Source organism: Falco naumanni, chromosome 8 (assembly GCF_017639655.2).
Source record: "Falco naumanni isolate bFalNau1 chromosome 8, bFalNau1.pat, whole genome shotgun sequence".
Lineage (NCBI taxonomy): Eukaryota > Metazoa > Chordata > Aves > Falconiformes > Falconidae > Falco > Falco naumanni.
In genome coordinates this window covers 3943828-3966537 of record NC_054061.1, presented here as the reverse complement: position 1 = coordinate 3966537, position 22710 = coordinate 3943828, and the positions used below count along the sequence as shown (strand labels likewise).

The 22710-nt window shown below is 37.7% G+C and overlaps 1 protein-coding gene across 11 annotated transcripts in view; it reads left to right on the top strand.

Moving 5' to 3' along the window:
* Positions 1 to 22710, top strand: part of LOC121092283 (core histone macro-H2A.1) — a 47287-nt gene that overhangs the window by 9843 nt on the left and 14734 nt on the right. For 8 of the 11 annotated variants that reach the window (XR_005829241.1, XR_005829240.1, XR_005829242.1 and 5 more), the window contains exons 3-5: positions 12546 to 12652; positions 14173 to 14370; positions 16914 to 17024. Coding sequence is in view for 7 of the 11 variants with exons in the window: in XM_040603010.1 (XP_040458944.1) it covers positions 12546 to 12652; positions 14173 to 14370; positions 16914 to 17024 (416 nt within the window). In the remaining 4 variants the exon portion in view is untranslated. Of the gene's footprint in view, positions 1 to 3595; positions 3695 to 12545; positions 12653 to 14172; positions 14371 to 16913; positions 17025 to 22710 lie in introns of those variants that run through there. The other 3 variants (XM_040603011.1, XM_040603009.1, XM_040603012.1) reach the window with 2 other exon arrangements.

The following is a 22710-nucleotide window of genomic DNA, read 5'->3' as shown; positions in this document are numbered from 1 at the left end:
CAGTGTTTCTTTGCACAGTGCATCTGCTTATGTCAATGTTCTGGTTGCAGCAGGTTCATGTGTTTCAAGGGACAGTAGTCTTTAAGCTATAATGGTGTGCTCAGCCTCTGAGGAAGAGATACAGTTCATTCTTTCTTTGAATTAAGCACCAAGTAGCAAAGCCTGTGGTTTAACTTTGCTGGGAGTATTTAAAACCGAAGTGACCTGACTCTTAAGACAATTTTAGATACACCTTACAATGATATTGAAGAACAGAAATAGGCTGATATTTTTTTTTCTGCAAAGTTTCTTCTTCTCGTAAAGACGAAGACTGGTAACATTCGAAAATAATTAATAGCGTGCTTATTTTTAAGGTATTCATATTAAATTATTGAATTTTCTCAGCCTTCAAATATCCTTTTTTTTTTTCTTCACTTGTTCATGTTCAGAGTTTTCTTTATTTGGGCCTTTTCTTTAAAAGAATGCTTTTAAACTTCATAGATGGCCTTAAAAAATTAACATTTCCTTCAGCCAGGTTCCTGCTTACAGCAATAACAACTCAAATAAAATGCTTCTTAGGGTGAAGGGTGCTTTGAATGCTGCCCTTTTAAAGAAACAGAACAATACAGGTGAGCTTAAGGCACTGCTAATGAGCAGCACATGTTATTGGTTAACTGTTTGATTTAAAGTGTTTACTGAGGCAGTGATGGTTAAGGCAGCTAAGAATAGGCTGGGGAAATAAAGGTGTTTCTTTAACTGCTGTGCATCCTGGGAAACTGTCTGAGGAGGTTAACAACAAAAAAAAGCTAAAAACCCCAAAGTTGCACATGTGGCTTCTTTAGGGAAAAAAAAAAAAAAAAAGAGGGGGGAAGGAGAGCTAAGGGCAAAAGTACCTTACTTTTCTCTCCCTTTAAATGTTTTTAAGCTGGTGTGAGAATTTTTTTTTCTTCTTTCTCCTCTGAAAGCAAAGTAGATAGTCCTAGTATCCTGTATCTCAGGGTTTTGTTACATTCTTACACATAGATACATCTCAAAAGCCTAGATACTATTTTCTTTCCTTACGGAGTTAGTAACAGTTATATATTTTATGACTGTTTCAGTCTGGTGGGGTTTTTCCCCCCCTTTTCTTTCTGTAAGTGTTTCACACTTTATATAGTGTAATTTTTCAGCCTTTAATGCTCAGTATGTTTTCTGAACTTCAGGTCATTCATCTTTTTCAGTATAATTCAGAAACATTCCCGTGAAATGGGGTGCTTGGAGATTTTTGGTTTGTGTTCTTTTTACCTCTTGGCAGTTATTACTTCACAAAACCAGAGAAATCCTGACTTCTCTCCAGGAGAGTTTTTAAAGATGCTCATGTCAGCACATGATCTGATACTAAATCAAAGCATTTCAACCTTTTCAAAATAAAAGCAGGAACGTGACATAATAGGAAGGAGACCATGTGAAGTGGCATGCTAATAAATTGGCTAAATCAAAAAAGCAATCCTGTGCATCCAGGAAGGAGTGGAGAAGCACAGAATATCAAAAGCAGTTGTAGGAAAGAACTTCAGAAAAGACTGGGGGGGGGGAGGGGGGGGGGGGGGGGAGTGACAGAGACGTGACCTAATAGAACCTACTAAGGTTTGAAAATTAGTTCATGTGTGTGCAGAATATGGCACTGACTTTAATCCTTTAGAAGATGAAGTGCTAAATTTTGCTGGCCTTTGCTAAAGTTTAGCTCTGATGTAAATCTGAAAATTAGCTCATAATATGCTCAGATCTGGGGTTTTGGTTTGGTTCAATTTGATATTTGAACTTCCAACGTTTCCAGCTGCTCAGAACTGGAGTTCTGTTCTGGATCCATCTGTAGTTATGACTTTATCCATTTTGTACTTTGAAGGTAACCTTTGAAGCTGTTACCATGTATGTACAGCTACTCATCAGAAAGTAAAAGTACACGCTCTGTAATTTCTTGTAGTCTATGGGCCCATTTGTAATTTAAGCCCTTCTTCATTCTGCCCGACAAAGTGCTTTTTCAAACTACATTTATTTGTATTAGCATGTTTATACACGGCACAGCTCCACTAGCAAGGACATGCACTGTTTTAGCACACAGGAGTTAGTCTGGCTGCTTCAGTTGCTGAGAACTAAAAACTGCATCTTTGTTGGGTTGCTTTTCAGTCTCTTGTCTTCTGACAGCTTCTTGTACAGGGACTGGCTGGTGTGCATCTTCCCTGTGTTGTCTGTTATAGTAACTTTAAAAATAATAATAAAACTGCTATATTATTAGGTGTACCGTTTGTCTTCTGGTCTTCAGCTAATGAAGTGTTTTTCCTTGTCTTACATTTCAATATACTTGGCACATAAACAGGTTGCACAGTGAGTATTCTTCTGTTACCTGTTCATTAAAGGTTCTTGTTATCTACAAGTAATGCTACAAAAGAACTCACTAGCACACCCAGCGTATGCAGTTTGGTTTCTTAAGCATACTACCTTCTTATTCTTTTCTGCTTTTCATCTAAGGAAATAGTATGTCATGTCCACTGTAAATAGGATGTAAGTTCATGGGTGAGTGTGCAGAAAGTACCTTTGAGTTTTACCGATACTGAAGCAAGTGTATATACTTCTTTCTCTGCTCTGGAGGAATAGTATGGATGCTGGAGAACCATAATGCATGGTTCTTCTTTCTTTTCTGCCCTTGCAGTAGCAGTTCATGCAGTGCTGTCTGTCTTGCAGGGAATAGTCAGAATATTTGATTAACTTCTGCTTATGCCGCAGAATTAATTTTAAGCGTTATCAACAGCTTTAAGCTGACAAGAAGTTCAATGTTAGTAATTCCTTTTGTCGTCTTTCCTTTTTGTGGCACTTGTTTTACAATGGTTTATTGCCTATTTATCTTCCCTAACGTGTACTTCATAAAACTGCAATCCACTGCAAAGTAGTGTAACATTATCCATTTCTGTAAAAAATAAAATAAAATACTAGGTTAGTCAAGAGGATGGCCACTGTCTTCATCTGGGGCATTGCAGCCACTCAGGTGAAGTTGTATGGTTTGTATTTGTCAGAACTGGTCCAGCCATACATGTGATCAGATATATTCCCTTAAGATGTGTATAGCTTGCACAGTTACAATATAGTCCAAACTTTCTTACTAGCTGAAAAAGATTCCTTTGCCCTTAAAAAATAGAGATCTCTTGAGCATATTTAAAGGCAGCAAGAACTAGGCCTGCAAGTGATTTCTGTTCCCCCTGCCCCCCATCGTTTTCTCTACGCTGTAAATAATTTTCAATTGCCAAAATGTCATAGCAAATGAGGAGAAGGAGAAGTTTATAAAACAGCAGGAGAACAGGAATACAGAAGAAATGAGACTTTGATTTATATTTGTTCTGTACATACTGAAGTAAGGTAGAAAATGTTAAATGTCTGTTTTCTCCATTAGATTTTTATTTCTCAACTGGATTTTTATTGCCCATTGTGTACTGTTGATCATGTATTTTGTTAAAATGTAAAATGAGCACCTTTTGAATCCCAGGGTTAGAACGGCTTCTGAGGCATTCTGGTGCTTACCTGAGTTTTTGTTTTCAGGCTTTCTGATGTCACCAGAATCCCTTAATGGAGGTTCATGTGCTGGAGCTCAGTTCGTTGCATTTTCATCTTGATTAATTTTCGATGTGGAAAACTTTCTTAAGCCAGCTGCTGATTGGCTGCAAATTGAAAGTCCTTCCTGAATGCAGTAAGTTTAACTGCTCACTTCAGATGCTCACTTTCCGATGTGCAAGCTGATCAACTTGAACTGCTGTTCACCTCTTGTGTTCTGCTTGCTGCTGAAAATTTTTACAGGGTCACTGAGGAAAACAATGATTTGCCCTGTTTGTTAAAGTAGATGTACTGCTGAACTTCTGCTTGGAAGCAGAGGGGAGCTCAGAGGTCCACAGTAAAAAAGCATTAGGTTAAAAGCAGATTCAAGTTCCAGGCATTCGGAGGCTACCATAAATAACAGTCCTTAGGGAGTAATGAAATTTAAGAACAAAATTAATTGATAGTATCTCTTTGATACTGTTGAAATGTGCATTCGCTACCAAGATACATTTCTTCTATTTAAACAGACAGCTTTAGAAACACTAATCCCTATTATGGTGCTGTGCCACAAATTGTGTCCCAAAAGAGGTTTAAAATAAATTAGCATCTTGTAGAACCTGTGCCTTACTTGAGCAAGCATGAACCTACCTCTTCAGATCCAGTGTGGTTTTAGTATGGATTAATGTTGGACCTAAAATACAACCGGGTTGTTTATGGCAATAGTCTCACAAGCAGAGACCTTTTGAACATGTCAGCATAGCAAAGCTCCTTCGTAACATTTCTCTTTTACGTGAGACTTGTGTCACACTCTGAAGAGAAGTGATTGTCACAATGTAGAATCATTATGCTTGTGAGAAGTGCCTCTTTAGGTATAAAACTTTGCATTGTTACTAATTGAGTGACCAACTTTCTGAACTTACAAATGTGTGAATCGGTCTGCTTCAAATATATATAACTGAAGAGATTTCATGACTGATAAGCCCTTCCTTGGCTGCAACAATTGCAAACACTTCGGTGTGTGTCTATTTTACTTTGTAGTCTCATAAACTTCAGTGGGTCTCTTGAGTTACAAAAGCTAAGTTGATACAAAATTACTTACCTGGTTATGGTTCTAATGTATTCTCCAAGCTACAGAGATCAGGTTTGATGAAAAACAATAAACGCCAAAGCATTTTCTCTTGATAAAAGCCCTAATGGTGCATACTGGTATGTCAACATAGGCATTTCAGAGGGGTAAATGTGCATCAGAATTTGCATTGTGACGTGTATCTTATTGCGATAACATAAAAAATGCTGGGCTGGTTGGTTTGTTTTTTACATCACATCACTGAATTATTTTCTCCCTTGAAAATATTAAATTTTACTTACATTTTAATATCCTTAGATCTAGAACTAAATACTTATTATTCTGGTAACAGGCATTAGATCTATTTATTTGGCTAAGTTGCAACAAAATAATGGCTTCTACTATAAATTGCTGCTCAATTTAATATTGGTGTCACCCTTTGTTTTGAAGAATGGAGTTTAAGTGTAAAACAAAAATTTGGCTGATTTTGCTACACTTTTTTTCTACCCTTATCTTTGTCTTAGCTTGTGTCTCTTCTTGAGAAGAACAAAAGAACCTAGAAAGCTTAAGCCTTTTCTTCTTTGGCCCTTTATTCTTGGGACTGATAGTTGTAGCACAAATTGGTAAAAAGCTGGAAGATATCCTACCTTTCTAGAGTCACATGCAGTTTCTTTCCTCAGATTGTCTCAGACTTTAGAAGTTCTTACGTCAAGTATTGTAAGCATGACTCTTCCCCTTTTCTTTTCTCTGTAAGGATTATTTAAGAATGCCTCAGTTCAGATTATGCTATATGTTTGGTCTTCAGTCTTTTTTCCACAGTACATTTATCCATGAATTTTTTTTTAGGGATGAAATTCCATGTGCATTCTTAGGAGCAGTTGGATGAAATACTCCGTTCTCAATATAAAACCTCATTGGGGAAAAAAAAACATAGGGAGTATACAGTAAACAGTGAAATAACAATATTGTTAAAACAAACAGGAGGTACTTGTCCTCCAAACTGCAAAAATGTCTGTAATGTTGTGAGCCTTGTTATTGCAAGATGTTGTGGATACCAGAAAAGAATACCAAACCATCCTGAATAGTTTCAGAAAACAATTAGACACATCCATAGAAATAAAATCCATTGGGAGACTAAACACAAAGACGGCATTTCTAGGTTGGGGAACCGCTAGTTGTACATGGATGAAATCAGAGGGCATGTGCTGGGAACAGCATTTCAAGTTTGCCTGTTCCTTTAATCCTCCTGAGCACCTGCTCTTGGGCAGTGGCTGGGGACTGGGTGTCAGGCTAGAGGTATTTTTTACTCTGATGAAGTTATAACTTGTCCATACATCCACCTACCACAGAACATCCAAAGTAATGGATTTTATCTGCTTTGTTCTCAAGACATGGATTATAAAAAAAAAAAAAAAAAAAAAAAAAAGGCATTGAACGTGCTGTATAGTCACTCCTATACTGCTTCTGTGAAATAATGGGGAAAAATATTTGTAAGTATTTTTCTTATAAATAATAAGTTGTATTTGTCTACAGATACTTGTATTTATTATGGTTTCCATTGCTATCTTGATACAAAAAGACTTGATGTGGGGGGAAGACTGAGACAACAGCAATTTAATGAGTCGTAGTATTTTCAGTAATAAACATTGAATCCCACTTTCCTCACTGCAGAGGCAGTATCTAATAAAACCATTATCACCATCTGCCAGATCACGTTGAAATGAGTTACAGTATAAAAATGAGAGCACAGCATACATGGGTTGCATCAGCTTTGGCCATTGTTTAGTAAAGCCTTTGAGACTGACTTGTATGTCCTGCTTCTCTTTGTAGGGGTGTGGGTGCGCATGCCCTTGATACACACACCCATTTCCTCTTTCATGCCCAGGGTTTGGAGTCACTTCAGTAAAATCCAAAATTACAATATTAAATCCTCTCCTCTTTTGCTTTTGTTAATCACGTTATTAATGTTCACTGAGTTTTAGTAGATGATTGGTATCTGCCACTTCTTTAATGTTTGGGAATGCAAGTTCCTAACATGTGCCTGCAATGGTTAAAGACTAAGCTAGGACCAAGTCTTAAGACATGAGTAGTCTCCTGTACTTTGTAACAGCCAGACCAAAGCGTAGATGCTGCACTTGATCAAGTAACGTCTGGCAGCAGTTATATTAATCATGTTTGAGTGCGTTTCTGAAACATATGTAAACTGTTAGGAGTAACAGCGAAGTGTAAACTGCTAGGTAGAGGAAGCTCCACTGAAAAATAAAAAAAAAAGTTAATTTGAGTTATATCAGGATTCTTGAAGTCAGTGGAGAAGAAATAGGCTATCTCTTTTTAACTTAGTACTCAGGGTGTGACTGTCGTAATAGATAACATTTGAGATGACATTTCACTTTCTGGTTTCCCTGAAAAGTGGACATTCATACTTTTTATAGATCAATAGTAAACCAAGAAAATTTTCAAAAATAGGACATTAAATAACACTGGATCTCTTACAAAAGCAATAATGGATGGTATTAAAGTGTAGAGAAGAGCTGAAAAGAACTGTGAATCAGATCAGAAGGCTCTAAGTGGAAGTGGCTTTTGTGGCCTGAACTTGAGTTTTATGTAAACAGCAGTCTATCATCTGCCTCCCAGAAATGCAAAACTTACAATAACTTGGCAAAGTTAACAGTTTCTTCTTTAAGGGGCCTAGTTTTGATACAGCTCAGACACTAAAGACTGAAAGGTTTGGGGTTTTTTTTATCACATCCTAAGAGAACGATTGCCCTGCTGAGAGTTGAGGTTTCATCAAGGCTTGTTCAAAGCAGTAAAATTTCTTGAATTGATTTTCACTGCATCAAATTTCCATGACTTTGAACCAGGGCTGAGAACTGTTTTATTGGAATGCATGAGAGGGAAAGTGTTGTTAAATGACTCTACCTTCGTTCTTGCAACTGCAGATTCCGGAGGGATTGGGTGGAATACACAGCGAGAAGAATGCAGGAAACTCTTAGCAGTCTTGGTTGATTGGAGCTGATTGAGTTAAAACCTTCTGGAATCATGTGAAATTATTCTGAAGTCAATAAAATGCTGATGGAAGGATGATTAATTTAAAGTACAATAAACAGACTCCTTGTCATGTAGTTGGCTTTGTAGCAAATACATATTTTCTCAGTGGAATTGTATCAATATTCATTTTTTCTTTGATTTCTGGATATTGTTTTCAATTTTCCTCTGAGGAGAGGCTTCAAAATTTTTTAGAACCCCTGACTTGTTCCTGTTGGAACTTGTGTGTTCACAAACTGGCCTCGTGTCAATACATCACCTGTTAGTTGTTAAGAGTTTAATTTTCAAAGCTATGATTTCATCTCCCCGAAGAGAAGGTGGACAAAGGGATTCAATGCAACAGCAGTGTTTTAGCTTGAAATGTAAACCAAAAAAAGAAAAAAACATTTTGGGGATGAACTCAGACCAGATTGAATTGAGTATTTACATTTTGAAAGTATTATAGCCCGGAATGCACGATAAGCTAAAGGCCTTGTCATTTAGGCTTTAAAGGAGTTTTATTCAGTAATGACCAGTAATATTTTGTTTCAAAATTAGGACAAATGAACTAGAGCATTCTCCAGGAGTGGGAGAAGAATGCACTTGCTTTTGTTTCCATCCAGATCTGCAGTTGCTACTGTACCTGCTTTGTTTTGGTCTAATAGTAACTTGTTTCTTTTAACCTTCTGTTGAGTTCTTGTTCCAAAATTTGCAAGTGGTCTGAAATAGCAGAGTAAGGGTATTCAAGGCAGAGCAGTACCACTGTGAAACCAGGAAAGGCAGATAATGAAATTGTGGACTTAGTAGGAGGACCAAGAGGTGCCCAGAGATCAGTTTCTGCAAGCAGAGGATGAGGAACTCGCCCTGAAAACTTGCTTCACGATGAGGTTTCTGCGGAGACTTGTAACACTTTTTGGTTGTTTTTGAGTAGGAAATGCCTTGAGAACAGCTTTTCCTGTGGTCTTATCTCAGGCTTAAGTACAAAGATATACAACCTGTTTTCTTTTCTCCTTTAAAAATATTTAACTGAACTTCTAAAAACCTCACCAGAAGGAAAGCGGTTTTGGTTCAAGTGCCGAGAACAGGCTTAGACCAGTTTTCATTACTCGTATCCATTTGCCTGGTTATAAATATTACAAAAGATTTTTTCAATCGATATAAATGAGAACTACCTTTCAGTTAAATTTTAAGAGAAGATTGCTTAACTTCTAGGACTTTCCCTTCCCACTTTAACCTCCTGCTTTTAATGATGACTGAAAAGAAGAATAACATTAATCAAAACTGTTTGTTGAATCAAATTGATGTGTTCATGTTATAGTCAGATTTCTAAGGCATCTGTCAGTTTTCTTGCTACATAACAGCTGTCCAATCATGAATATATCACATGCTGACATGGCATTCCTACTTAATTTTTTTCTTTCTTAATTGTATACTTCTCACAGCTTTTTCACTGGATTGTTTTGTATCTGCAGTTGAAGCAATATAGGTTGTTTTGCTTTTTTGGTTTGGAATTATTCAAAAGCCAGAAAAAGTAATTGTGTAAATATAAAGAGTATCTCTTCATATTAACCTAAGATTTCAATATGTAGTAGTTGAAGCATTATACCTTAAAATTCTTATAGTATTGCATAACTTGTGTATTTTCCTCATTTTTAAAAAAAAGACAGAGATTTTAGTGTTCAGTACTTCTGTAAAGTGTCTCAGCTGCCTGTTGCCTGAGTACTGGTGGTGTAATTATTCTCTAGGGGGGAAATGCCTTGAGTAAATATATGAAAGGAATGGAATAGACATTATGCAACTTACATCCTTTCTGTGAGGCCTCATTTTTGTAAAATGTTCTCGTTTTGGTCTTCTGGCTGGATAAATACAAGCTGAGTGAATCCTGATGTCATGGAAGCTCTTAACACTTTCCTTTGCCTGAACACTAAGAAGCAAAGCTTTCTCTCTTGACCCTGTTCAGTTGCAGGAGTTGATTTTTTGAATGTCTGTTTTTTCCCCACTGTTGCATGACTACCTTTAATGAAACAGAATGTTTCAATGACTCAAACCTTTGAACCTGGTAGAATGGCACTTCCAAAGATGGGTCTGACCTAAGAATTCAGATCCAGTCTCAATTTTAAATACCTTTTTCCATCTACTGCTTTTCCCAGCTCCACACCTAAATCCAAAGCGATTATTCCAGAAATTTGAGTCAGCCCCCTTACAGAGCGTGCTAGATTTTCATCTAATTTGAAATTGGTTTAAAACATGGGTGAAACACCATTCAAATCTTTAGAATTAAAGCAGCATAAAACAGATGTGAAAGTGAAGCTGCCTGCAAGCGAATTCCAGGCAGGTAGTTGGGATCCCATCCAGATCCAGAAAGTCTTCATTTCTAGCACTTGTAAGTGCTCTGATCTTTTGGGTTTGGATTAGGTTTGTTTCTGTCAGTGCTAAATCAAAAACTTGTTGCCTCTGTTGGCTTCAGCTTGAATACCTCCTAATCTTCTGTTTTCAAACAGGGGGGAATTCCTCCTCCGACCAGACGTGTGTGCAAGCTGAGTGTTGCTGTTCTCTGTGCTGCGGGTCCCTCTGCACGCACAAGCAATACTTGATTATTATTGGAGAGCTGAGGAGAAGGCTAGAAGAAAAATTCCACCCTCCATGCCCTCCTCCTTTCTCCCTCTCCCCAAGCTCCTCTTTTGTGGTCCTCGAGGCCAGTGCAAAGCGTTCTGTTCCTGAAAAGGAAGTGGGGTACCTCAACTTCCCTAAAGGACCATTAGAAAACTGTAATTTCGAAATGAGTTTCCTGTCCAAGGAAGAGGGCTTAGCACTTACAAGAACAGTTCTCCACTGTACGAGGCAGACATTTTAGTTTTATGAGGAACAAATAAAACATTCCTCTGTGCTTTACAGGCATAACACTTTCTTAGACTCTTTAGTTACAAAATGACCTGTCTGCATAGTTATGCTGATCAGTTGCAGAGAGTAACACGGCCCAACTGTTTCGCGCTGCCTGATGCAGTAAAGAAGCGGAGGTGGGGGAAGCAGAGGCAAACCAAAAAGTAGGCTGCTGTTTGCAGCAAATCCTTCCCCTGCTTATCAGCTGGTAATAAAGCCTGAGATACAAACAAAACAATTCCTGATCTAGAGAGGTAGAGATGCTGGCCTTATTACAGTGACACAGAATCTCTCTGAGGTTAGCGGGGATGCACGGGGTGTAACCAAGAGCACAGCTTGTCCGTTGGAAGGTGGTACAGGTCTTCTGTCACAACAGGCGGCTGTATGCGGTACTGAATGCAAGCCAAACCTCACGTGTCTGAGCTGTGGCTTTTCAGAAGTATGTGAAAAGGATTATGCCAGCTTAATTCAGTTCTTTGGAGGTGTGGAAAGCATAGTCAAGTTGACCTTACCCTGCTAATCCTGCTTTAAAAATAAATTAAAGCAATTGTTGTCAGCATGAAATGTTGAGTTACTTTTGGGGGCTTAAACTTAATGTTCTATCTTGCCCTATAATAAAGTTAATTGTGTATTTTGAAGAACACAAAAATAGTGAAAACCTATCAAAATCCTCAATGAAGTTTAACTGTAGAACATCCAGAAGCAGCTGTAAGTTTTCCAGTAGGTGTCATAACTAGCTTATTATGGGCCTTACGATGAAAAAATAATTGGAGAATCATGTTAAATTCAGTCTAATGAAAAGCCGTAGTCTGTGCTATATAGTATTACTTAAGATTTACTATGTGTTATGGTAAAGGTATGTGGTCATGTGGGCTTTGATTTTAGTCTTTTCCATTTCCAAATTAACATCTTAATTCAGTTCTATTTGCCTCTAAAGCAAACTTATAGGAGAGCTTTCGTGGTATAGTCTGTTATTAAATCTGAAATCAATCTCATACCCTATTCTAATGTTACATTTTAATATATTAACATAGAATAGATGTGAAAAAGACGTTTTAATGTTCTTTTTTCTCCAAACATTACCAGGTTTGCAGAAGCAAATCTACCAAAAACAAAACACAGTCTATACAGAGGGAGGCAAAAGGTTGTATAATAGAGACAGCAGTAGCACATAATTGCAAAGTCAAATAAATATGTTACGTCATTTTTTAAATTGTTCCCCAGACTTTCTTGTAATTAATTGCATTCTTTGCCTAAGGCTTCTTGAGTTGAAGACAGGTAAGTTAGCAGGTAACGCTCTAGCCTTTTACTTCGTAGACCCTTGCAGGGGAGCAAGTTAATCTTTCCTAATTCCAACAAAAGCCATCAAATGCACAGCTGTTAAATGGATTTTGTCAGGACTGGAAATTTCTTCTAAGGAGATAATTTACTGGGAGCAAACAAACATGATTCATCAATTACTTTCTCTGGACAAAAACTTCTCAGAGGAAAAAAAAAAATCATTAAGTAAGTGTAGCAGCAGAGTGTGTATTCTTAATGTTCTAGCTTGAATGTGTGCTTACATGCTTCCATAACATTAAAAATGAGAAACTGAGAATAGCATCTTTTCCAGTAATAAAAAAGTAGAAGCGATGCAAGCCAGAACTTACATTTATGACAGGTTTGAGGGGGAAAAAAAGATAGCATTTGTACACCTAATACTCTGTCCCTGATAGGAGAAGGGATCCTAGGAGGTGAAGTGACAGTAGCCTTGAGAAGAACACTGAAAAATCAAGAATCTAGGGGAACTTCTTTAAAAGGACAAAAAAGTAAATGAAGTTTAGACCACAGGACTTCAAGTACGCATTTGTCCTTCAATGAGCAGACATATCAGAAGAAAATTATAATTTTAGAGTTAGATGTCTGTTGAGGGTATTGAACAGCAGTTAGGAATAACATGATATAATTCAGGTATCTTTTTGCATGGATGTTAAATAACACATTGATTTTTCTTAATGATCACAATGTAATTAAAAGAGGCTTACTTTCTCCCCAGCGGAAATTCTTGAATTGGCTGGAAATGCAGCAAGGGACAACAAGAAGGGTCGAGTCACTCCTAGACACATCCTGTTGGCTGTAGCAAACGATGAAGAATTAAATCAGGTAAGACAGAACTCCGCCGTGTGAGGGCCAGGATTTCCTTTAGGGCTTTTTAAATTGTCTTTCCATATAGCTGAACTGTAACTCAAGACCTCTGCTTATTGAGTAGCCCACCAGGAAACTGCTCATTCGCTCACTAACACGCTGCCTGTGTAACTAACTACAGCACTCAGCTTAATTATGTATTTCAGGACTCTTAAAACATGTGAAAATGCAATGGATATGTAATATGACATTTGCTTGTGCTATTACAACCACTTCTGTTAGAGTGGGATATTGTCATAAATTCTACAGAGACGTGGAGAAAATCTTGCAGATGCTTTTTTTTTTTTTTGTTGGCTTTTGTTTTCCCCCTTTATGCAGCTTAAGACTCAGTGGGACCTATCCTGCTCCTGTCATTGTTACAAAGTCTGTCATTGTTACCACAGAATTAAGAGTTCTGGAACTCTTGAAAGTCTGTGTCTTTTGCAGATTTCAAGATACCTTTAACTTAGCCACAGAAAATTTGGGTGTTATTATTACAGTGTTGTGGTGTTAGCCAGAGGCAGTGGCCAGGGTTAATGCACCTTTGTGTGAGATGCTGCACAAACACACCTTTTTCTGAACCTATGTGTCATGATGGGGCAGGCAAAAAAGTATCCCCAAATCAACTTACTTCTGCCTTTGTCTGAAATTTGATAATAGTTTCCATTCATCATCCTTTTGTAAGCTTGGAGCATCACTGAACTGTGGTTGGGGAGCAGTAAACGTGAATCAGAAGGTGGGAGTACGTGAGGGACTTTGATACTCACCTTTTGTATCCTCCCAAATAGGGAATTAGTCCCAGTTAGATGTATAAAAAAATGGGTTAAAGTGGTTTTAAATACAGAACATGATATATTTCACCTCTGCTTTTAAAGGCTTGAATGATCTGCACACTTTTGAATATTGATCTGCTTTTCTTCAACTACATAAAGATTTTTTTGAAGAAAGACTTCCAGGTATAGAGATTTGTATAAATGTTACCCTCCATTTAAAGTTTCTTTTTCTAAGGAAAAAAAAAATAATCTGTTTTAAAAATATACTTTCAAGAAAATTCAGCAGTTGGGACACATATTGGGTTCACCACAGCGTGGTACCCACTGCAGTCCCATGCCATGGACTTGGGGTCCCATCTCTCTCACACAGGCTGCCCTGCAAAGCCCTCACGTCTGGGGCTGGGGCTGTCCTGTCTTCAGGCAGCTGGGTAACAGTCCTCATTGCATGGCTTCACAGAAAGGGATCTGGTGCGAGCCCAAGAGATACTGACAGTAACAAGCATATGTGCAAGAAGAATACATATTCCCTTTATAGTTAAAATCTAATACGTGAGCATTTCATACGTTTCATGTCTCTCTTCTTCAAAGATAATGTGTTAAGAAACATACAAGAACCCGTTAAAACTCAAGGCAATGTACAAAATTTGCATTAAACGCCACTTTCTGTTTATTGATGAGTAAATGCTGGGATTTGGCATCTACAACTTTTTTTTTTTTTTTTACTAGCTATTGAAAGGGGTCACCATAGCCAGTGGTGGAGTGTTACCCAATATTCACCCAGAGCTGTTGGCAAAGAAGCGGGGATCAAAAGGAAAACTGGAAGCCATCATCACTCCACCTCCAGCAAAGAAGGCAAAGTCTCCGTCACAGAAAAAAACTGTATCAAAGAAAACTGGCAGCAAGAAAGGGGCAAGGAAATCCAAGGTAGAGTAATCTGTTTAAAAATTTAAACCCAGACAAGCTTGCTAGTAGTAGCTGCAGGGAGCATCGCTCAATAGGATAGGCTTGTTATTATAATCTGTGTGGTAGTAACAACAGTGATTTCGGTAGCAGTGTAAGCAGGTGCTGAAGGGGGAGTACTGCCCCCTCCCTAGTGCTGCTGGAAGGGCGAGAACCCTTGGAAGTAGCACAGGTTTGCTGGACAGGCAGGCAAGCTGTAAACACTGCTCTGTATGAAACCGTCGTTAGGTGGGCACAGGGTGGAGACACCAAGAGACAGAAGAGAGTGTATGGGGCTACACTAGCCATGCCCTGCTGGCGGGCAAAGGAGATCTTATGTAGCAGCTCTAGGTGTAGCTCTGCTGTGACTGTGCACACAGGTGCCTGCATTGGGCTAGGCAGAGTAAACTTGCTTGGACTTTGTTCGAGTATTGATATGTGTCTGCAAAAAACAGGGAATCTGGGTATTTTTTTCAAAAGTCAAGTCACGCTAAAGCAACATTTGCAATTTTAGATATTGAAGAAAACCAGCCTAAGTCACTCGCGCTGTAATAGTGTCCTCAGCATCACCATGTCAGAGTCCTCTTTTCAGGTGTTGTGTTTTTCTGCTGTTTGTTGGGTTTTTAATGGGCTTCGTTGATCTGATGAAATCCAAGAAGTGTGAAATACTCCTTCTGAAGTAGGATGCGATTCTGCTAGATCAGGTAGCTGAGTATCTTGCAGCATCAGAGAAACCATATTGTGGGTACGCAGTTTCTTTGGCTGAGCTAAAGACCCACAAATGTCCTCTCCGTTGTTAGTATGCTATAAATGAGACTCTTCCGTGTTTAGACTTGATTTTTTTTAATTCCTCATGATTAAAATTCATTCAAAAAACTGTGGAGGTGAGGAGAAGAATAAGAGGACCAAAACGAGCTTTTTCTTATGCTAGGAAACCAAGAGTAACATCTTTTTTTAAGCTAAGGAGAACATTCCTATATTCCTTTTTTTGGTTTCAGTTTGTAGGAGTAGGGAAGCTTTCTTGTGTGTGCCTGTGTAACCAAGGATCTTTTTTTTTCCCTTCAAAAAAAACTGCTGTCAAGCAATGGGTTATGAAAGTAGGAAGAAAAGTACATGAATTTTACATGAAATTGACAATGCATGTGAAAAGTTGCCTTCCGGGCCAAACAAAGCTTCTGTATCACCCTGTGTGTCTTTGTTATTGTCTACTTGTTCACTTTTCTGATCGTTTCCCTTTTTTGGTTTTTGAACTGTTGAGTTTAGCTTGCTTTCTTAGAACACCTAGTAGCTGGCATTTCAAGTGCAGTGCTTCTAATAACCATGCACTAATAATTTCTCTAAATCTGGATTTTTTTTCCCCTACTTGATTACAAAAGCAGGAAGTCTGTTGTGGGGTTCTGTTTTTCTTCCACACAATAAACTGTATTGTCTGCTTACTATATTGGTATTTGGCTAACAGTAAACTCCTGGGGAATTGAAATAGGACCCATGAAAATCTAATTTTCAAAACATTTGTGTAAAGTAACGCATGGTTACAGCTTCTAGGAGCACCAATATACCTTTGCATCAGAGTCATTTTAGTTCCTCGGCCAGAGATTTAGTTTATATACTTTGGAAAAGGAAAATAGGAGAACAGTGGCTTGTTTAATATTCCAGGTGTGCTTTTAAGCTTCAGCATAGATATTGCTGAGGCACCAAGTATTTGTATAAAATCATTAGTTGTAATTTTATCGAAAATATCACATTATTTTTGGCACCAATTGAGTTTATAACCACAGCAGTCAATTCACTGTCTTCATGAAACATCCTTTTCCAAATGTTCCTAATTCTCATTTTTATTCAGTAAATCAATTAATTCCTGAAACCTATTATTTTACTTCAGTAATACAGTTGAAAAAAGGAATGGTGGTTAGGGGGAACTCCTCTACCCCTGCAGTTTTACTGGAGATAAAGGAAGGTGATGATTTAACAAGACAGAGAAAATTGTTCAGCCCATTTCCTAGTACTAGGTAGGTAGAAGGAGGATGTATTCTGACACTGGCTCTAAGGACCGCCACGTTTCAAAGCAGCATTTCTAAAAATAAGTTTGTGAAATCTGGGAGCACCTCCCTTCACAAAGAGATAAAATTTTCACTGTGACAAGTAGGTTTTTACTTCAGAATGAGTCTGCCCACACATATAAATAGATACATTAACTTTTTCCACACAAGCCATTAGAAAGCTGTTAAAAGTTTGGAGCTGTTTATATGTTTTCCTGCAACATTTAAGACAACTGCCATCTGAACTGTGCACTGTCGTAGTCAAGAAAAGGCTTATGTAGATACGCAGACGTTGAGGTAATTTTTCCTATTGATTCCTTCAGCTGTAATCAGTCACTTTAGTTAGACTAAAGGATAAAATCCAAACACCAGTGTTTGTACTGGCATTTTATTGCCTGGTAAGCATTTATGGCATGTCATATATCTGAAGTGTTATTAAACTGTTTTTCTCTCAGTCTTGAGTTAACTAATTAACTATATTTTTGGAAGAAGAAGCAGGGAGAAGTGAGCAAATCAGCCAGTGCTGACAGTACAACAGAGGGAACTCCTGCAGATGGTTTCACAGTCCTGTCCACCAAAAGTCTGTTTCTTGGGCAGAAGGTATGCTCCTGCATTTTTATAAATTTATACCTGTTTTTCAGTGCTGTTTAGGGAATACCCCCTCCCACCACCACCCTTTCCCTGAAACGTCTGGGTACAATGGACGTTTCCCCACTGAGCTCTTGAGGAGGTGTGTGATGCTAGTTTTTGAACAAAGAAATTCTCTCAAACAGCTTTTAGAACATTTTAAAAAATATATTAATGAGTCTTTATATGGAAAGCCTGTGTGCTTGTAATCCATCTTGCCTTATTCATAAACAGTATAATTGTTACAGCTAAGCTTCTGCCAAGGATGAGATTATTCTAAGAATAAAACATCTTTTTTCCAATGGGCAGCCCACTTCGTTGCTGATGTAAATGATTTACAGGTTTTTATCAAAACCTATTTCAGACATTTGTTCATAATAGTGGTTTTATGTTTTGTTCTGCTTTGTTATTTACAAAAGTTAATGCTGTGTAATAATGAATGATGCTTTTATGAAAAGCTAGAAGTCAACAATCCTTTTTTTCCCTGCGAATGTGCTTTGGGACATGGGGTGGTTTAATACAAATACATGTCTGCTTAAAGAGAGGATCCATTTAAAGAAACAATTCATTGAATTAATTTGGTCTTTTATCTTGAAACCTGCCTTTAGTTCATGATAGAAAATTTTGTTAAGTAAAACTGCATCTTTCTTCTATCATTCGGTAATCAGATCATTGTGTTGTAAGTCATAAAAGATGAGCCATTGTCCATTGTGGGATATATCTCCTCTGACTCATTTTTATTTCATACTGAGGTTGTTCTCCATTTATCCTGCCACAGTTTGTTTGCTAAGTTTAACATGCATGACAGTAACGTTATTTTTTGCAAGTGTTCTGATTTTCCACGTTTAATTTTACAGCTAGTTAGATTGCTGGTTTGATAGGTTTTGTTATTTGACTAGTACTAGGGGGTAGTGGTTTTGAACATATTTTTAAAAACATTTTGGTGAGTAAATCAGAACCCAAAATTTGTAAACTACATTACTTTTTCAAGAAAGCAAGTAACGTCAGGCTTTTGGTCCTGATTTTGAACTCCTTTTAGCTACCATAGGAAAGCCATAATAAGACCTAGCATTGTGTTCCAGCAAGAGTGACCCAGCAAATCAATGGAGCTTTGCTGTTGGGCTCAGTGGAAAAGAATTGTGAATTCCAGGACTGCTTTAAGCTGTGGTGAGCAAAGCCAGTGTCTCTTGTAGAGCTTTTCAGTGAGTACCTTGTACTGGGAAAGGGACTTGCTGGCTTTCTCATTCATGTAGAGCGTAGCCCCCTGAAAAAGTTACTTTCTACACAAAATGCCACTTGTCCATCCTTCTACTCGCTCGTTGTCAGTTAGCCCTGCATGAGGGGGGGCAGGTGTTAACCTGTATTTGTAACACAGTATGCATATCAATTAAAAGAAAAATGAAACCCCATTTGTCGCCTGTGAGGGAACGCTCCAAATAGATTATCTTCTGAGAGGCAGAGAATGCATAGGTGCTGTTGAGATGTATCTACCACAGATTATATTTTTCTTTTGTTTCCCTGTGAGAAACTGTCTTCAGAGGCAGTAAATGGTTAGTGTAAAAAATCTTGAGAAAAGTAGGCTATGTCTAGAAGATACAACGATTTCCTGTATCCTATTATGTGTGAGTTAAAAATGAAATTCTTACCTTGTTTGAGCTGATAAATAATGTATTTGTTCTGATTTTACCCCCAAAATAGCACATTTGCACCAACCTAAATTCTTTTAAGACTGAAAATGTGGAAAGCTTAAAATGCAAAAAACCTTTGCACTGTAGTGATAAAAGAGATGTTATTTAGCATTAAAAAATAAAACCAAAAAATTATGCTGGTTTACTCCTAGAAATATTTTCAGACCATTTCCCCAAAATTATTTTCAAAACGTGGATTTTCAAAATTATCTAAATAAATTCCTTGTGATAAAAAAAGGCAAAGATAAAACTTTCAGTCAGGGAATCGGTGGGAGTTGAATGCTTTCTCTCTCCTAAACTTGAGGTGTGTTTTGCATGGGCCAGGAGGCCCCTGGGTGTGACAGGATGTCTGCTGCTACACGCAGGTTTAGCAGACTGCGATCTCATTGATGGTGTGGTTGTTAATCATCAAAGTGACACATGGAAGTCTCAAACAATTACCTATAAAAACTCTAGTGACTTTGAATTAGTTAAATGCTTCTGCTTAGCCATTTCTACATGCAATTGCTGTTTAAAAAGATAATACTGATTTTTAAAATACTTATCCAAGTTTAAGTCTGATACTTAACAGAAAAAAAAATTGGTTTTGTTACAGTTGTCTTAAATTAGTCCCACATGGTATTTATAAACGTAATGAACTAAGAATTTTCTTCAATGGCAGTTCTGCACAGTAGTGTTGTAGTTTGATTCCTTAGACTTGTGCATGTTGCTTTTTTTCAAAGTGTGTGAGGGCAGAAGGTGTTGGCCTCTGGAGGAGGACTTGCTTCTATTCAGCATAGCCTCACTCTCCTTAAACAGCATTTTGAGGGAAGGAGAAATCTGCTGGTCTCCTGTGGAGGGAGGACATGGTGTTTAGGTGGTTCAGCTGGAGGCCTGGAAGCTGTGGCTCCTGGCTTCTGGTTTTGGCTGATCCAGAGATGTAAATCTCCTTTCTCTGTTGCCTTCCACATTTGTGAAATGGAGATACAGTTATCCTCTTTACCCGGGTGGTAGGAAAGCTCAATATGTTAAAACATTTTGAGCCTTTCCATTTGAAAAGCAAAAATACTTGTATTGATCACAGTTATTTGATTTTTCTTGAATTTGCACATACAGAGTTTCAGTGTACTTTCATGTTCTGTGTGTCCTTAATAAACTACAGTGCAAACACAGAAACCTGAAACTGAAAAACCCAAACAATCAGTATCTTTTGAACCTCCTGTGACATCCTTGAACACCTTTACAGCACGCCTCTTTGGTCTGCAAAACCACTGTCTGCTAGACTGGGAAATAGTTTGCGAGATGCAGAGAGGGAAGAAAATAATGCAGTTCTTAGTATCACATCATTCCTAAGTGTTTAATGGGAAAAATCTTTTTCTTGTCTCCATGTTTGCAGAAGGGAAAGGGAAGGCTTTTATTTGCAAGAGCACTCTTCATCCTTTTAAAATCCCCAGCTTTAATTGCTGGAAAGACAAATGAGAATGTTGCAAACCTGGGTATTGTTCAGTTTTTAAAAAGTACTGTTACTGCATTAAATCTTTAGATAACTGCTGACATTCAGCTAGAAATTCTTAGAGGTCAGGAAATGGCAAAGAACCCTTCAATTATTCCTGTAGAAGTGTATTAGTGCTGCACTAATTAAGTATTAAAATCTAGTTAATATGTAAATGATTTCACATCCTACAAGTGACATCCCAATGGAAACGTGGTATTTTGCACATTAACTAGTTTGTTTTTCCTGAGACAATTATGGAGTAGAGGCAGAGCTGTAAGACCTCAAGCCTAAGCATTAGGGTTTGGACGTTCAGAGAGACCTCAGCTTGTTGTCTGCAACAGGCGTCTTCAGTTTTCTGTACCAAACTCATACCAGAAAAAGTTCCAAGACTTTAAAGGTAATTTTTTCTGAAATAAGAAATGCAAAGCTTGGCTCAGACATGGATGTACTCATGGATGTACTAAGTGCCATCTGCATTTTATCTAGACTAACATTTAATTTAAATGTTACCTAAAGTACGTCCACTCTTTGTTGCACATGCATATGCAAGTTGTGCCTATTTTTTTTTTTTTTAAAGTGGCCCTTTAGGGGATCACTTCTTCTAATACATGCTTCATACTATTGGCTAGTAAAGTTGAGCTAATACTCATTGGAGAATTTAATTCTACAGGGAAACTTCTGATTTTTTAAAAATTGGTTTTGGCAATCAGATAGCTAACAGTGCATTGAACAGTAAACACAAAATTTAGCAAAATAATACTTAGCTGCCAATACATGCTATCAGTGATGGGCAGCTTTTTAAGCATTTTGTTGTTGCTTTTAAATTGAAACTGTAATTACAAGCTGGTTGCTATGTAAATCCCATATATGAGTAGGCGCAGAGATAGATTAAAGGTCTGATCCCAAAATGGTCTGCAGCCAATAGATCTGGGCAGAAACTTGTAGAACACAGAATCAAGGATCAAAGAGAGTCATCTGTAAAATGAACAAAATATGCTTAGGAACATACTAAAATCTCCACAGAACAGTCTTTTGGTGTGTGCATGTGTTTTGTTGTTGTTTTTTTATTTCAAAATTCATAAAGTTTCTTTAATGTTTTCGTTTGATTTGATTTGATTTTTTTTTTTAAACAGCAGTTGCTTGTAGTCAAACTCAAGACTCAAACTCAAGTATGAATAACTTGCCACATGTGAAGTATTAAAGGATTCTAAGCTATTTGGAAAGCAAGCTTTCTTAGATTTTTATTACAAATTCCCGAACAGACCCGTACTTAAAACAGGGCTGAATTACACTCATTTTTAGCCAAAATCACCCTATTTTGAGGGAACATAGTTTACTCAAGCAACATATGCAAATTACATTAAATTGCAGTCTTTTAAAAAGAGAAGGAAGGTCAATTCATATAATGACACGAATGAAGTGGAAATTTTTTTTTAATAAAACTTAAATATATGGATGTTGGCCTCCTTAAATGACCCATTCACTTGTATTGGTTTCATGAATTGGCTCCATATTCCCATATTACTGAACTGCCACACACAAGGAGAAAATTTGAAGTGTTAAGTTTACAGAATGTGGATTACAAACCAAGAGACAAAATTCAGTTATTGATGAGATAAATTGCCATGCCTAATATATATGTTATGCCTCAGAGGTTGAGCCCAGTGGGCTTTGGATTAGAAGGAAAGCCTGGTTTAACTGCACCTGGCTTGAGGACTTGCATAAATGGAGAACTTTCTTTATTATAGTTGCTTTCCATATTGCCTAATCAGCTACTGAAATGATCTTTTTAAATGCATGTTGCAGATAGAAGCATAATTTATGATGTTGATAATGTATATTCCCATATGAAAGAGTCTGGAAGATTTTTTGCACTTTAAAGTATTTTAAGTTTTTGCAGTAGTAAGCTTGGTGCATGTGAAATCAGACTTCCCGACACTGGCTGTGAAGCAGTGCCACAACCCCTGGTTATCAGCTTCCTCACATGCTGTCAGCGTGCTGCAGTTTTGACATTTGCCAGCTCTGGCGTTCCCATCAGATTGCCTCAAATCACAGAGCTGCTCCGTGGCGTGGGTCACGTGCTGTGACGAGGCACCCGAACTGTCAGTAGTAAGCAAACTGTGCTATCACTTTACAACTCTAAGCACTTCCAACAAAACGCCCTTACTAGTATGATGGACAGGGTCAGTTCGTTACCATTGCTGGTCTGATTTTTTCATTGACTTCTTATTTTATATAACAGTTTGTAAGTCTTACCCAAATGCGTTGCTAGAAGTTGAAATCTGCACTTCCTCATATTTCACTAATTTTTTTATTTTTCCAAGAACAAGTAGTGCAGATGTGAGGTTAATCTCTAGATATCTGTGCTAACTTCCTGAGTTTGCTGAGTGCCCATGAGAAATCCTTCTGATTATGCAAGGACTAAGACAGAAATCGAGAGGCATGCTTGAAATACGTGGGTGTTAATGAGAGGACCTAATGGGCATTAATGGGTGGG